The sequence below is a fragment of the Xyrauchen texanus genome, chromosome 46, assembly GCF_025860055.1.
Source record: "Xyrauchen texanus isolate HMW12.3.18 chromosome 46, RBS_HiC_50CHRs, whole genome shotgun sequence".
NCBI lineage: Eukaryota > Metazoa > Chordata > Actinopteri > Cypriniformes > Catostomidae > Xyrauchen > Xyrauchen texanus.
In genome coordinates, this window is record NC_068321.1 from 25470072 (window position 1) to 25488262 (window position 18191).

Genomic DNA, 18191 nt, shown 5'->3' on the forward strand with positions numbered 1-18191 from the left:
ACTCTCAGCTCAAGAAACTACTGAAAAAAAAATAAATTATATATCTCGGGGTGTAAAAAAAGTAGCTCCAAAAAATGGTTTTGTTTTGTTCCCAATCATGTCACCTGTAACTGAGTAAAATTGTGTGTTGATACAATAAAGCAATCAAAAGCTATAGCATTACTAAAACAATTTATCCATTCCATTCTGTGCCATTTGAGTCATCATTGAGTCTGTCACGTACTTGGCACCATCTCCTGGTGGCCATTTGTAATTACAGTGAACGATCCTCTCTGCCCATATTTGGATGACTTCCACCTCTAGTTGCAGCGATTTGAATCCTAATACGATTGGTTTAGTAATTCATGATGCTGGACAACATACTACAATATGTTCGATGACATCATGTGATCCAGGATATCTAATGTGTTTTTAGCCAGATAACGCATTATGTGCTGTGTGTGGATTATCTAATGATCTTTGCATCCGATTATACTGTGTGTGGGCTCATTTTAATGATAATCACCTCCACTAAGGCTAAAGCTATGTGATATTTTATGTTCTGTTTATTTTCATGAAGTTATAAGTGAAAACGCGGCATATATGCAACACCGGTTTACATTTTTACATGTTGACTGCACTCATCAAGCTCAACCATTCAACCTAGCTAATGAAGTTATTGTGTGAAGATGATAAAATATGTATTTTGAATATATATATATATATATATGTATATATATATATATATATATATATATATATATATATATATATATACACAGAAAATGTGTTTATATATTTATATAAAATTATTTAATTAATATAAATAAATATAATATTCCAAAATATTGAATTATTATTATTTTTAAATATATTTATTATTAACTATGAACCAACGTTTGGTCCCAGAATAGTGAGCCTCTACTAAGTGATAGAGTAATTTAGGCAAAATCTGCAATGCAGTTATACAATTTTAAAAAAATATTATTTTTTTTACATGTAACAATATCTTTATATTTTACTTACTCTAGCAAATCAGGGTTCTAATCTATATTCAGACATGTCCTGAATTTTGCCAAAAGTGTTTAAAACAAATAAATAAATTTAATTTGATCTCCTGAGTGATCAGTCTGGTTCTTACATACCACTATTCTGAAATAGTCACTCGGGATGACCGTGTCACCATCCTTCATCCATTTGACAGTGGGTGGCGGTGACCCCGTGACATCACACTCAAAGATGATGTCCATGGACTCCTGGGCGTAAGTGTTGGAGGGTCTCGTCAGGAATCTTGGAGGAACTAGAAGAAATGAACAAATGCAAATATGAACTATGGATATGCTTTTTGGTCATTTTTGATAACTCAACTACTTGGGGTGGGACAGGGTGCAAAGGAGCGAATTCCATCTATGCTTTGTGTGACTTTTTGAGACGGGTAGGAGGCAGTTCTCATGTTTTTCTTCCCAATTGCCTTTAACAGTTCCTATGGCAACTGCATCTGTCATGGAACGTGCTAGTTTGCAACCTCTCATGGTTTTTACAAGTTAGAGTGCAGGTAACAGAAGCAGTCCAACTGGGAGGAACAAAGAAAAACAAGAACAGAGAGATGCTAAATATAATCCGCATTTTAGATTCAAAAGCAGTTTCGTTATCACCAGCTGATAAAAGAACATCCCGTATGACTGATTCGGTGTCTTTAAGCCAACATTCACATTCAAAATCAACAACGGATAAAGAAAATCAACAATCTTCCACCTGCTCCTCCACACTGTCAGAAGAGAGGAACAGAAAAACATTCACCTTGAACTTTGCTACACTAACGATCTTCAGCAGCGACGGTGTGTGGTGTGATGTGAATTCTTAAAGACGGAAAGTCAATCTGTTCTCATGTTGTTTATCTGGCTTCAAACTTCTCTAAAAATGTAATCAGCTTAATAATGGTTTTACTTTTAAATTACTTTTCCAAGAAACGCTTTTGGTTTTCTGCTCAAATTCAAAATGTCAATATTTCCTCGTCATTCATTGTTGCAGAAATGCTCAGACGCACATGTGAATTCATATTTTTAAAGTATTATACACATTACTTTAATTGAAAGCCAATAACTGTAATCTGATTACAAAAATGTAAAATGCAATGCTTTAAAAAAGTAATTCGATTACAGTAACTAATTACTTTGTAATCGGATACACCAAACACTGATGTTGTCATGCAAGCTCATTACACACCTAATAAAGCGTGTACTAAATGAAATATGTAGGACTAAATTATGGAGGATGGTGTGGGCAGGTCTGAAGTGTGCACTGCTTAAATAAGCAGGACTGAAGCATACATTGAGGTCTGTAAGGCTGAAGTGTACACTTTTTAATAAGGAGTAATGAAGTGTACACTACTGGCATTTGCAATAAGCCATCAGTTCTATAGAATGCCCAACGGAATCATGTGCAAATAAAGTATGCAGGACCGAAGTGTTCCCCACTTTGCATAGACAAATAAAGTGTGCACTACTGAAGTATGCAGGACCGAAATGTTCCCCACTTTGCATAGACAAATAAAGTGTGCACTACAGAAGTATGCAGGACCGAAGTGTTCATCACTTTGTATAGACAAATAAAGTGTGCACTACTGAAGTATGCAGAACCGAAGTGTTCACCACTTTATATAGACAAATAAAGTGTTCACTACTCAAGTTTGCAGGACTGTAGTGCACACTAAATATGGAGTATAAAAGTGTGCACTACTGAAGTATACAGAATTTGTATGGACAAATAAAGTGTGTACTATTGAGGTTTGCAGGACTAAAGTGTGCACTACTGAAGTATACAGAATTTGTATGGACAAATAAAGTGTGCACTACTGAAGTATGCAGGACTGAAGTGTTCCCCACTTTGCATAGACAAATAAAGTGTGCACTACTGAAGTATGCAGGACCGAAGTGTTCCCCACTTTATATAGACAAATAAAGTGTTCACTACTCAAGTTTGCAGGACTGTAGTGCGCACTAAATATGGAGTATAATAGTGTGCACTACTGAAGTATACAGAATTTGTATGGACAAATAAAGTGTGTACTATTGAAGTTTGCAGGACTAAAGTGTGCACTACTGAAGTATACAGAATTTGTATGGACAAATAAAGTGTGCACTACTGAAGTATGCAGGACCGAAGAGTTCCCCACTTTGCATAGACAAATAAAGTGTGCACTACTGAAGTATGCAGGACCGAAGAGTTCCCCACTTTGCATAGACAAATAAAGTGTGCACTACTGAAGTATGCAGGACCGAAGTGTTCCCCACTTTATATAGACAAATAAAGTGTTCACTACTCAAGTTTGCAGGACTGTAGTGCGCACTAAATATGGAGTATAAAAGTGTGCACTACTGAAGTATACAGAATTTGTATGGACAAATAAAGTGTGCACTACTGAAGTATGCAGGACCGAAGAGTTCCCCACTTTGCATAGACAAATAAAGTGTGCACTACTGAAGTATGCAGGACCGAAGTGTTCCCCACTTTATATAGACAAATAAAGTGTTCACTACTCAAGTTTGCAGGACTGTAGTGCGCACTAAATATGGAGTATAAAAGTGTGCACTACTGAAGTATACAGAATTTGTATGGACAAATAAAGTGTGTACTATTGAAGTTTGCAGGACTAAAGTGTGCACTACTGAAGTATACAGAATTTGTATGGACAAATAAAGTGTGCACTACTGAAGTATGCAGGACCGAAGTGTTCCCCACTTTGCATAGACAAATAAAGTGTGCACTACTGAAGTATGCAGGACCGAAGTGTTCCCCACTTTGCATAGACAAATAAAGTGTGCACTACTGAAGTATGCAGGACCGAAGTGTTCATCACTTTGTATAGACAAATAAAGTGTGCACTACTGAAGTATGCAGAACCGAAGTGTTCACTACTCAAGTTTGCAGGACTGTAGTGCGCACTAAATATGGAGTATAAAAGTGTGCACTACTGAAGTATACAGAATTTGTATGGACAAATAAGGTGTGTACTATTGAGGTTTGCAGGACTAAAGTGTGCACTACTGAAGTATACAGAATTTGTATGGACAAATAAAGTGTGCACTACTGAAGTATGCAGGACCGAAGTGTTCACCACTTTATATAGACAAATAAAGTGTTCACTACTCAAGTTTGCAGGACTGTAGTGCGCACTAAATATGGAGTATCAAAGTGTGCACTACTGAAGTATACAGAATTTGTATGAACAAATAAAGTGTGTACTATTGAGGTTTGCAGAACTAAAGTGTGCACTACTGAAGTATACAGAATTTGTATGGACAAATAAAGTGTGTACTATTGAGGTTTGCAGAACTAAAGTGTGCACTACTGAAGTATACAGAATTGAATTGTGCTGGACAGAAGTATGGACTACTGAAGTATGCAGGAATGAAGTGTAGAAGAAATATGGAGTAATGAAGTATGCACTACTGAAGTATGCAGGACTGAAGTGCACAATATCTAATACAGAGTAATGAAGTGTGCACAACTGAAGTATGCAGGACTGAAGTGTGCAATAATTAATACAGTTATGAATTATGCACAATTGAAGTATGCAGGACTGAAGTGCACAATAGTTAATACAGTTATGAAGTATGCACAATTGAAGTATGCAGGACTGAAGTGCACAATAGTTAATACAGAGTAATGAAGTATGCACAATTGAAGTATGCAGGACTGAAGTGCACAATAGTTAATACAGAGTAATGAAGTATGCACAATTTAAGTATGCAGGACTGAAGTGCACAATAGTTAATAAAGTTATGAAGTATGCACAATTGAAGTATGCAGGACTGAAGTGCACAATAGTTAATAAAGTTATGAAGTATGCACAATAGTTAATACAGAGTAATAAAGTATGCAGGACTGAAGTGCACAATAGTTAATATGGAGTAATGAAGTATGCACCGCTGAAGTATGCAGGACTGAAATGTATCCTGATATGGAATAATGTAGTGTGTACTCTGCAGAACTGAAGTGTGCACACCTTAATATGAAGTAATGAAGAGTGTACCACTGAAGTATGTACAGAATGTGACAGTAAAGTGATCTTGGATCACAGAGACTGTATATCTTAACATATCCTTCATTTTACAGCTAACAGTTTAAATGCAACCCACTCCAGCATGTCAGCCTGCTCTATCCGATCAGAGACAGAAACCAGGAGAAATCGCAGCCAGTGAACTGCGGATTCTAAAATTACCCCAGCAGAAGACTTATGACTGCACTTCACAAGCAGATATTAAGAGATTAAAAATGCCAGTGCTTAATAACCCGACACAGCACTCCGCTTTAGAGATATGAAGAAATGGTCACTCCATAATTCCAGTGCAGTTCTTATCTCCCGGAAAGCTCTTAAAAACAGCAGAACGTTATTTATTCGTCTGAAGTTGCGGCAGAGTTTCTGCAAAGACTCCCAGCTAATGACTCAACTCAAGAAATATCTCTTGGAAGAGAAAAAAAACAACAAAAACAACTTGGCATGGAAAGTGCACCATAAATAACGTGCATATTGATGAAAACAGACCGTCTTGAAAGAGAGCTAAAAATATGAACCGAGCGAGTTTACAGGAATGTTCCACATTCAAACAAGTCACTGTAGTCAAATACCACAGCAAATAGTCCCTTAGTCTCTACAAACTAGCAAAAAGGTAAAAAAGCCGAAAAAAGTCAGAATTACTGGAAAGTCTCTTGAGAGGTCGACTGCATCTATATCAGCTCCAATCAGCAGGAGGGGTTAAAACAACAAACATCCCACTGTTTTGCATCGTTTATGGTTGCACAAACTGTAACTGAACATGATATGTCCGAGCTAAATTTGAAAGTGTCGACATTATGACAGTAATATAATCGGTTGTTCTTGATGGCTGGAAATTTTGAGGGCCTCGTGCATGGAACACCATTTTTTAAATTTTTGTCAAATTAGTTTGTAACGCTATTTTTATGCAAATGTTGCATACGTTTCAATGCTACATTTACATAAGAGTGGTTTTACGAAAACATGTAATTAGCGAGGCCCACCGCGCAACAATATCATTGCGTATTCGTCTGAACAACAGATCCGCGTTCAACTTATAACGTGGTATCGTCAATAAAAAAAAACATCAAATTAACGAAGAGCATCAGCAACGGACTGATATCAGATACATAAATTCAATGGGGGAATTTATTTGTAACGATAACGAGCGCTGAGGTTGTTAATCGATCGTATATGCTTCTGTTGAAGCCGTCCGTTCGCGTCATTTCAACTTCATTTAAAAACAAAAAATTGCATTTAATAGCAGAATTCCTGATGGAAAACCACACTATTTATGAATCCTCAAGAGAAAGTCCCACTAATCATGGAACGTCATGGCAAACAAACGGTGGCTCGCAACAACACTCAATTGATCCCTACGCTCTCAAACTACTTATATATGCATACGTTTGAATATTGTGCAAAAACATTGTTTCTATACTTATAATTAACAAGTTTAAATCAATAGTTTCATATATTAAATCATTTATATTTTGATTATGTAATTTGCAATGCATTATGGGATTGTAGTTCGTACCCTCGTGAAAGACGTTAAGTACACAGTCTTGTACCGTTGTCTGATTTTCATATAGTTTTTTGCTAATAATCAATTTGCAAAAAAATGTGATTCACCTGAGGTGGTTTGGGCATCTGGTAAGTATCCCCCCTGGCCGCCTCCCTAGGGAGGTGTTTCAGGCACGTCCAGCTGGGAGGAGGCCTCAGGGAAGACCCAGGACTAGGTGGATAGATTACATCTCCACACAAGCTTGGGAAAGCCTCGGGGTCCCCCAGTCAGAGCTGGTTAATGTGGCTTGGGATAGGGAAGTTTGGGGCCCCGTGCTGGAGCAGCTGCCCCCGCGACCCGACTTCGGATAAGCGGTTGAAGATGGATGAATGGATGGTGATTCACCTCTGAGCTTATTGGTTTGATTCATGGATGAAATCACTTACAGCACATTTACCACTGTGAGTTTGAGTTTACACATATTTACTGTATTGAAGTTTACAATTTTAGCTACCCTCCTGGTGGTGCCTCAATCTGGGTGGCGGAGGATGAATCTCAGTTGCCTCCATGTCTGAGACAGTCAATCCGCGCATCTTATCGCGTGGCTTGTTAATAAGCATGTTACCGCGGAGATGTAGCACGTGTGGAGGCCCACGCCATTCTCCGCGGCATCCACGCACAACTCACCACACCGAGAGTGAGAACCACATTATAGCGACCACGAGGAGGTTACCCCATGTGGCTCATAATCCAGCGGTCAAACTCGCGCAGTATGCATGTTTTATCACAACAGTAGTGGTGTAGTAGTGTATGAAACCACTACATTGCATTTTGTGCATTGTGTTACATTTTGAACTGAGGTAATTAGCATGTTCGCCAAAATTGTCCCTCGCCACTTTCTCATATAAAGCACTGAGAACTAACATTGAGCTCGGGTTGAAAGAAATTGTGTGCGACTCATTAAGAGTCATTAAGAGTCAAAATGTAAATTTTTCTATGGATATACAAATTAATATTAAAATACAACATCGTTTGAATAGTTTACTGTATATTTAGTCACATGTTGCTGTTCATGACTATACAGTACTTTTATTTGATAAGCAAAAATGCACGAGACGTTTTCAGAGAAACTAAATTTGGTGGGTTATATGCTTAAAACAAACAAACACAAAAAACTTTGCCAATGGTGTATGAAAAATAAGGGTGTTTTCCTGTGAATCAAGTTTTTTTCTTACCCTTTTCTTGTAATAAGCATAAAATGAAGCTTAAAAGTGCTGAAAGCAAATTTTAACCTTTCTACTTCCACGAGACTGGGCCGTTAGATTAGCCACGCCCCCTCTTTCCAAAACTCTGCACTCCAAAGACACCAAATGAGATTTATTGAGATACAATGCCATGATCAATCAGAGTCAACTATTCCAGATTTAGGGTTAGGTTAGGGCTAGGGTTACTGTTAGTGCTAGGGTGGTATGTGTAATACATAGTTGGCTACTACTCGTTATAGTGGTGGTGGCGTAGTGGCTAAAGCACAGGGCTGTTAATCAGAAGGTCGCTGGTTCGATCCCCACAGCCACCACCATTGTGCCCTTGAGCAAGGCACTTAACTCCAGGTTGCTCTGGGGGGGATTGTCCCTGTAATAAGTGCACTGTAAGTTGCCTTGGATAAAAGCGTCTGCCAAATGCGTAAATGTAAATGTTATTATGGGGCTTTTCCACTGCACGGTACAGCTCAATTCGACTCTACTTGCTTTTTGGGGGTTTTCCACTGTGGATGGTACCGGATACCTTTTTTAGTACCACCTCAGTCGAGTCGATACTAAATGTGCCGTCAAAATCGATTGGTCAGGGAGAATCATCACTACAGGCGTCACTGGATTTGGATTTTTGACACGGGACATCAACCCGCTGGTTTTAAAGTTAGCAACAGCGATAGCAGTATCATTCGTTCACGCGACTTTCGAATCATAAAACGAAACGGCTGTGCGCAAAACAACGCCGTGGTCAATAAACGAGGTGCAGACGGTCCACTCGTTAGCGACGAACGAAACGATGCAAAATGAAAAAGTCTTTCAGGAAGCGTCTCGGCTGTTGACCGCACACGGCTACCACCGGACCTACCAACAGTGTAGGGAAAAGTAAAAAAAAAAAGAACCATCAAGGACCACAACAGCCGGAGTGGTTCAAACAGAAGAAAGTGGAAGTGATTCGACCAAATGGACGCTATCTATGGCAATAGACCAGCGAGCAATTGGAGGGAGAGTGCCCTGAACTCGGCGACGGCATTGTTGGGGTCCACGATGGAGGATGGTACGTTTTGTTATGTTAACTCTATACTCCGCTTGAAAGCTTCACTTTATTTAGATGACCAGCTACTGGAAGCTTCTAAAACAACCAGATCAATTTAACTGTTACACGTGTGTAAAATCACCATGCAACAACTGCTTCATGCAGCACAATGAGCTAGTAGCTAACAGCTAGCGGTCATGTTATTGTTTATGATCAGTAATGTTTTGTGTTGCGTTTAAGATGATGTCACGGCAGTAGAGGCGGCGCAACTATGACGATCAGCCTATAATCCCACCCACGTTGAGGCGGCAGTAAACTGCAGTGGAAAAGCAAGCTCAGAAAAGTAAAGCGAGACGAGTCGAACCGTAACGTGCCGTGGAAAAGTGCCAATAGTGGACCCACTTTATATTAGGTGTCTTTAACTACTATGTACTTAAGCATTTGATACAATGTACTTATTATGTAAATAAGCGTTGTTGCATTGTACTTAGATTTAAAAGTAACTGCATTGTAAGTACACTGTTAATTTAACTGTAGTTGAAGTACTTGAAATTTGTTACTTGTAACAAGCTCCAGTTAACACTGTTTGATACGTACCTCGAACTGTGAGTTCTGCCTGTATATCGCTGGTCATGTTGCCGTTGTCTGCATGGCAACCATATATCCCAGCATCCTCTTCTGTCAGATTCATCATCTGCAGACTCCCTCCACCAATCACAGTGAAACGGTCATTGCTGAAAACAAAAGAAGAGAGAAATAAAGATTAGGACGTGATGACAAGCTGTTGGCCAAAAAATTTAGATTTTTCATTTCAGGAAACTTTGTATCATTTTTAGGATTGCAAACTATCCCAAACATGGCACAGTAAAGCGGGCCCGAGTCGGTATTAAAAACAGGATACAGTATAGATTTCATTTCCTTTATGGCTTGATGGCACTGAAAGTTACTTCCCTGGAGATTCTCATTTAAGGTTTGTGCAGAAAAACAAACTAGTTCGCTCCTGTTCCTCCCAAAAGATTGTGAGACAGCAAGGAACTGGAGAGATACGGTGAGTTAATCCAAGAAGAAAAAAATCAATAGTCACAAAAACAGAGGAGAAAGAGTGAGCAATGACAACAAATAATGGTAAAGACGGAGAGGAGGACGGGTTGGACCTGCACGTCAATTAAAAAAAATAAATAAAAATGCCCCTACTGATGAAATAATTTACCAGTTGCACTCATTTTGAGAGCATGTGAGGTTTCTCTTGTTAGTAAAAAAACATTCTTATGTATATTGTCACATAAAAGCATCAATTTCTACTAAAATAAAATGCTGAATTAATGCAACACCCCTGGAGTCACGAGTTTGAATCCAGGGCATGCTGAGTGACTCCAGTCAGGTCTCCTAAGCAACCAAATGGACCCGGTTGCTAGGGAAGGTAGAGTCACATGGGGTAACCTCCTCGTGGTCGCTATAATGTGGTTCTCGCTCTCGGTGGGGTGTGTGGTGAGTTGTGCGTGGATGCCGCAGAGAATAGCGTGAAGCCTCCACATGCACTAGGTCTCCGCAGTAACGCACTCAACAAGCCGGAGAGAGAACCACATTCATACACGTCTTCGGATTTGCGCTCCAATAAGCGATGTTCAAACACAAGATCATGTTCTCATCTTGTGCTGTCTACGGTCAGTTTGGTTTGTTCTCTATATAAGCTGCGTGTTGCCTATACAGCCGGAGTTTCGCTTACTGCCCCCTGGAGAAACAGGTGGTACTACATGCTTGAATTGCTCAGATATAAGGAATAATCCTTATAATGGTGTTCTCACATAAAAAACGAAGAATATTCGCCTCGCATTGCATTGCTCGCGCGAGTTTGACCACTGGATTATAAATGTGTTTAAACTTGCGTTTGTGCGAGTAACATGAACCGGCGAGTATTCCCGCTTCTCTTCCGGAAAAAGACCGGAGGAGGGTCCAGGTTTCTTCTGCTACTACATCAGTACGTCAGTGACATCCAGAGAATCTCAGTACTGATAGGCTTTCAAGACAACGCGTCATGCGAATTTCTCGCTTGAGTTGAAAAATGTAAACTCGCGCGAATACGCGAAATCGCTTCATTCACGTGTTCGAGTTGCATCATTCTCTGAATTTGCGTCTATTTGCATCGTTGCATTGACTTTGTATGTAACTGCACCGCGTTAAATGCTCTCTTCGCTTTGTATGTGAACGCACCATTACAGTCCGGGGACATGATTAATTGCATACATTTTTTTTACGTGTTATTTTTGGTATAATTAAATCACACCGAATTAACTCGGTAAATCGACAGCCTTAGTTAACGAATGCAATTATTTGAAATTATTATTTTTTTTATTTCAAACAATGTTGCGTTTATGTTTCCTCCTAACACTGAGAGAACGTTCAGCAAATACTAATGACACAAAAGGTGCCAATAAAATTTAAGAACGTTTCTTGCTAAAAGTTTCACAGCCTTCACATAACGTTGACGTAAAACGTTGAAATGTTCCAGGTGTGGCAGAACCCCCTGCACAGTGTCTGCATAGGAACAAAGTACCCAAACATGCTGGCGGTACTCAACTCCTACGTTTGCTCCAGCGGCAGTGAGACGCATTGTGCGCTACGGCAGCTATAATAAGCGGTGTCGCCATTGTTTGTCTACAATCAGAAAGCAGGCGCCGCTCTATAACGAGGTCTCTGAACCCAATGAAGGATTTGTTAAATGCATGAGATGACAGAAGTCAAGCGACACTGTGGATGTGAAAGCCACGAGGAGACCCTGAGAGACCCGAGACGAGGGGAAGGTGTGGAGCAGTTAATTAAAAAGAAATTAAAAGGAAAGCAAGTCTATAAATACCAAGAGCCACGTTAATTGTCTTTTAAGCTTTTAGCATGATGCTAATAGACGCCACCATCAGAGGAGAACACAGTATTGGAGGAATGCATATTGAATGCACTTAATGAGTCGCTTAAGGATAAAAGCGTTTATCAAATGCATAAATGAGAAGGGTAACAGAATGATGGGAAAAGTGTGTTTTTAAGGAACAGTTCGTCCAAAAGTGGCAATTTGTAAGCATTTTAAACCTGTATGCTAATATTTTTTTCTGTGGAAGACTATTTGTTTTTTTCTTTCTTTTTTGGGTGAACTATTCCTTTAAAGCAGTGAGAGATTGTGGCTCACTGTGAAAAGCCTAAAAGTGTGAAATAGTCTAGAATAAGATGATGGCTTGAGAATGCACAAGAAGAGAAAGAGTAACAGATCTGTCGCATTAATCAATGCGGTGTCATTAACAACTCTACTGTGTGTGCCAGGATTATTATTTAAATTTCAGCAGTGTGTGGAAACATTTGGTTTTGCTGTAAGTTTTATATGCCTAAAGAAGGATGCAAGATTACAATGTAATTGCCAAGTAAGCTATGACGGCAGCCAGCGTTATTGACAGTGTCCTGACGCACTTGCCGGTAACCTTTCGGGAAAGGTGTGTTTATTTGTTTGCAGGTTTTATCTTACCACACACTCGTCAAAGGTCAAATATGTATTGAGATGAATAGTTTAAGCCCGGCTGCTACAGGAAATATCAAACAGTTATTCTTTTATACTGAACATCAAACTTCTGAGGGATTCTTACTTTAGCAGAACCGTCAAGTGACGTTGCATAACTGTTTTAGGATTTATAATCTGGCATTTCCCAGAATTCCTACATTCTACGGGTGCGTTGGGTTCAGGGGGGTGCGTTGGGTTCAGGGGGGTGCGTTGGGTTTAGGGGGGGTGCGTTGGGTTCAGGGGGTCGCGTTGGGTTCAGGGGATGCGTTGGGTTCAGGGGGTGCGTTGGGTTCAGGGGTGCGTTGGGTTTAGGGGGTGCGTTGGGTTCAGGGGGTGCGTTGGGTTCAGGGGGTGCGTTGGGTTTAGGGGGTGCGTTGGGTTCAGGGGGTGCGTTGGGTTTAGGGGGTGCGTTGGGTTTAGGGGGTGCGTTGGGTTTAGGGGGTGCATTGGGTTCAGGGGGTGCGTTGGGTTTAGGGGGTGCGTTGGGTTCAGGGGGTGCGTTGGGTTTAGGGGGTGCGTTGGGTTCAGGGGATGCGTTGGGTTCAGGGGGATGCGTTGGGTTCAGGGGGTGCGTTGGGTTCAGGGGGTGCGTTGGGTTTAGGGGGTGCGTGGTTCAGGGGATGCGTTGGGTTCAGGGGATGCGTTGGGTTCAGGGGGGTGCGTTGGGTTCAGGGGGTGCGTTGGGTTTAGGGGGTGCGTTGGGTTTAGGGGGTGCGTTGGGTTTAGGGGGTGCGTTGGGTTCAGGGGGTGCGTTGGGTTCAGGGGGGTGCGTTGGGTTCAGGGGGTGCGTTGGGTTCAGGGGGGTGCGTTGGGTTCAGGGGGGTGCGTTGGGTTCAGGGGATGCGTTGGGTTCAGGGGATGCGTTGGGTTCAGGGGGTGCGTAACTGTTTTAGGATTTATAATCCTGCATTTCCCAGAATTCCTACGTTTTTCTGGAGTCAGAGACCTGTTCAGATTTACAGCTGTTTGCGAACATTGATAAATTATTAAGAAGAAAATCATCTGTGACTACAACCAGGTCTCCTAGGCAACCAAATTGGCCCGGTTGCTAGGGAGGGTAGAGTCACATGGGGTAACCTCCTTGTGGTCACTATAATGTGGTTCTCGCTCTCGGTGGGGCGTGTGGCGAGTTGTGCGTGGATTTGTATAGCGTGAAGCCTCCACGCTCGCTTTGTCAAGTCACGTGATAAGAGGCGCAGATTGACGGCCTCAGACGTGGAGGCAACTGAGATTCGTCCTCCGCCACCTGAATTGAGGCGAGTCACCAAGATGACCTAGAGCGCATTGGGAATTGGGCATTCCAGACTGTAGAGAAAATTTGAAAATCAACTTCCTCATTCATTTACTGTATATTCTCATTATCTTACAATGCTGTTTCAAGCTATGTTTTGATGTTTTAAGAAAGGTTTAAATATCTTTACTGGAAAACAATACAAATGTACATATAAATGCAGGCAGGTGTTGTACATATTTACATTCCTTCGATCAGTACGAAGCGTCTCAGATGGAATTGCTAGTTTTAGCAACGGGATTATTCCCCATCATTAACACCACTTCATTCCTTCACGGATTTGAGCGGTTGGAATTTTCTTTCCAGAGTGGAGACGATGTTTGTGTTTGCTGTAGGAGAAAGAGATTTTTTCCAGAGATAAATCGGTCATCAACTCTGTTCGACTGTTTTCTTCTTCTCCCCTTTTCTCCCCAATTTGGAACGCCTGATTCCCAATACGCTCTAGGTCATCGTGGTGGCATAGTGCCTCAATCTGGGTGGCGGAGGACGAATCTCAGTTGCCTCCTGTCAATCCGTGCATCTTATCATGTGACTTGAGAGCATTACCGCAGACACCTAGTGCGTGTGGAGGCTTCACGCTATTCTCCGCTACATCCACGCACAACTCACCACACGCCCCACCGAGAGCGAGAACCACATTATAGTGACCACGAGGAGGTTACCCCATGTGACTCTACCCTCCCTAGCAACCGGGCCAATTTGGTTGCCTAGGAGACCTGTCTGGAGTCACTCAGCACACCCTGGATTCAAACTCACGACTCCAGGTGTGATAGTCAGCGTCAATACTCACTGAGATACTCAGACCCTTCCAGGCTGATTTTTAAACACGCATAGTAAATTTGGACAAAACTTGTTTTTTTGTTTTTTTTTAATATGATAAATATATTTTAAAATAAAAATACAATTTATAACAACTATTACTTTGTTATTAGTGCAAATCACTTTTCCTGATATCAATAATTATGTTGCACCTAGCGAACACGCTCATTTTTGAAATCTGTAAATGTATATTAACACGTTAAATTTAGCGTTTCAGATATCATGAAAGTGAAGAATAATTCAAGATATCTTAAAAGGATTTCTTACTAGTTACAATCACGTTACAGATAACCGAAATGAACATTACCACCAGTGAAAACCAAATAAATTATTTTTAATAACATTATTTAAAGTTTTTACTAATGCAAAACTAATTACTCATACTAAGAATTGATATTTTCACAAGTGAAAACTGAATAATAGACATGAGTGGGCCTAATACATATCCTGCATGTGATTCAATGTTAAAAGGGCTTGTGATGCCTTTCACGAAGGAAAACGTTCCCAATCCATCTAAAGAATTCCGTGGTGATCCGCCGGCTTTCCGCAGAGCACAAATAGCATTCCGACTCTAATCCGGGGTTTGGTTGACATCTGACTCAGCTGTGAGATAAGACAATTACAAGCACACTATGTTCTGGGTCCGTCCGATTTCTTCCCAAAAACACTGATCCACAAACTGCTTCCTGATCCAAAATCGTCACTCTTTCAATTTGAACAAAAAGGATTAACTGGCCTCAGATCAGCACATATCTGTATTTCAGACCTGGCTTAAAACTCTGGGCAAAACTCCTCGCAGTATCACCCAAGGGACAGTCTAAATGTATGTTTACGCATGGCCAGTAATGTATGACCGCCTCAGCTGATAAGGAGAGCTTTAAACTCTTCAAACTCTCTCACAGTCTTCAGATTAGCAAACAATGGAGCAACGCTAACAATGAGACTTTCTCCAAGAGATTGACACTCGCACACAAACCTCCCCGCAAGCACAGTGATGGACTCTATGTCTAACCCTCTGAGGATCGGGCATTGTGGGTAATATCACATTATTAGAATGTATCCTGCCTCAGGAATACATTACACCGCCAAAACACCATGAGAGAGGCAATTACGCCACAAATGGAGTCTGTCAGCAATCATCGGTTCTGCACAGACTGCCGGTGAAGAACCGCAATTAGACGTTTAGCCGCTTTCAAACCGAGAAACATGGACTTGTGTGTGTGTGTGTGTGTGTGTGTTTGTGTGTGTTGAAGGGGGTCATTAGCATCTTAAACAGGTCATGATTAGTCCACTCGGCTCTTTGATCCGATCAATTCAACCTTAACGTAACGTGTCATTTCAAATGACGGTGGGCGAGACAGAAACAGCGGAGAATACGTTACAATAGACGTAAACATAACAGACTTCAATCTGAATGGAAACTAACATTAATGTGCTCCCTACCTAGGCAACATTTAAATAAATATTCTTTAAGTTAAGATCAAGTTAAATTTCTACTCGTCCCTTGTTTATTTAATCCTCCTTTTGCATTTGCTTATAAATCATTCATAACCTGATGGTTTTCATCTACAAGTATATTTATAAGTCGTTAATAAGTTATTAATGGTTCATACATGTAAAAAGATGGATCTTTTTGGCACGTTCACTGACAAATATAAAAGTTATTTTTTAATATAGAAATAAATGTAGAAATTCTTTGACATTTCAAAATATACATTAATTACAGCAAAACCAGTGTGATACATGTGAAGACATATTTTTTATCAACATTTCTGTGAAATTGTATCTAAATATAACGACAATTACAATTTATATTATACAACATCTAATGTGAGAATTATTAGTAATTCGAATGAATTTCTTATTACTCATATCTGCTAAATAACTCGTTGGTCAAAAGTTATAAAACTAGCATTTTATTTTTTTAACGAAACATCATCAGAATATCTGAACAACTCAAGTATACAACATTAATACTTCTTTACGGTGTTTTCAATGTAAATTATTCCATTTACTGTCATGAACGGATGAATGTTGATGCATGTGTGTGTGTGTATGTGTGTGTGTGGGAGAGAGTGTGTGTGTGTGTGTGTATGTGTGTGTGTGGGAGAGAGTGTGTGTGTGTGTGTGTGTGTGTGTGTGTGGAGAGAGAGTGTGTGTGTGTGTGTGGGAGAGAGAGTGTGTGTGTGTGTGTGGGAGAGTGTGTGTGTGTGTGTGTGTGTGTGTGTGTGGGAGAGAGAGTGTGTGTGTGTGTGTGGGAGAGAGAGAGTGTGTGTGTGTGTGTGGGAGAGAGTGTGTGTGTGTTTGGGAGAGAATGTGTGTGTGTGTGTGGGAGAGAGTGAGAGTGTATGTGTGTGTGTGTGTGTGTGGGAGAGAGAGTGTGTGTGTGTGTGTGTGTGTGGAGAGAGTGTGTGTGTGTGTGTGTGTGTGGGAGAGAGTGTGTGTGTGTGTGTGTGTGTGTGTGTGTGTGGGAGAGAGTGAGTGTGTGTGTGTGTGTGTGTGTAGGAGAGAGTGTGTGTGTGGGAGAGTGTGAGTGTGTGTGTGTGTGGGAGAGTGTGAGTGTGTGTGTGTGTGTGGGAGAGAGTGAGTGTGTGTGTGTGTGTGTGTGTGTGTGTGTGTGTGTGGGAGAGAGTGAGTGTGTGTGTGTGTGTGTGTGTGTGTGTGTGTGTGTGTGTGTGTGTGTGGGAGAGAGTGAGTGTGTGTGTGTGTGTGTGGGAGAGAGTGAGTGTGTGTGTGTGTGTGTGTGTGGGAGAGAGTGAGTGTGTGTGTGTGTGTGTGTGTGGGAGAGAGTGAGTGTGTGTGTGTGTGTGTGTGTGGGAGAGAGTGAGTGTGTCAGAGTGTGTGTTTAAAAAAAAAAAAAAGAATTTGTATTCTGTGTATATTGATAGTCTTCACAAAGCCCCAAATTTTGGCTCCCGTACTAAAAACTATGTGGTATTTACAAAATATGATCGACCTCTCCTGGATCAAAAATGACCTGAATGCTTCACTAAAACCTAACCGATGGTGTCAGAAAGAGCAAATGCGAGATGAAAACACAACCGTGTCATTTTGTGGTGCTTCTATGATGCTTTAAGCTTGCGTGCTCTTCAGGACTCGTACCCGCTCCTTTACATCACAAGTGCAACGCTCTATCAGTCGAGCAACCACACAATTTGATCACACACGTACAAGCTTGTAAATGTAGTTGCTTATGTGATGCAAATTAAAATAAGTCTTGCGCTATAGTAAAAGTGTTTAGATGTCATGAGGTGCCACCAGCTGGCATCTTATGATATCTGGGTCTTAAAGTCTTCGTTTTAGGCGAACGGCTGAACTTTTTTACCTTTCACTACAATAATGCAAAATAAAGCTAAATAAAAATTATTATTATTATTCCTCCAAAAGTGTGTATGGGGGATGAATTGAGTTATTTCTAAAAGTGAGGGGGACATGCTGTGTAGTTACGAGCTTTACTGCATTACTTTGCTGTTGCTAGGGTTGACAGACTTTAGTTTTTACCACTTTCTGTCTAGACGGGAACTTCAGGAGCAAATATAATCCCATTTTAAGGGCAAAATCACAAAGGAGGATTCCAAAGAAAAAGAGACGAGGCAATATCACAGCATGTAATCGCTTCTGCATCTCCACAATGCAAACATTTCCAAACCAACATCAAGAGATGAGAACGGACACGGTCGATTGATTTACATGCCGTGACAATTCCGTCCTTTCTACATTATTCATGCGTGTT

At 40.7% G+C, this 18191-nt stretch overlaps 1 protein-coding gene across 1 annotated transcript in view; it reads right to left on the reverse strand.

The window, feature by feature from the left end:
• Positions 1-18191, reverse strand: part of LOC127638490 (neogenin) — a 143499-nt gene that overhangs the window by 49331 nt on the left and 75977 nt on the right. Inside the window, exons 5-6 of the mRNA XM_052120042.1 lie at positions 9405-9541; positions 1125-1279 (exon numbers count right to left, since the gene is read on the reverse strand). Coding sequence (XP_051976002.1) covers positions 1125-1279; positions 9405-9541 — 292 coding nt within the window. The remainder of the gene's footprint in view (positions 1-1124; positions 1280-9404; positions 9542-18191) is intronic.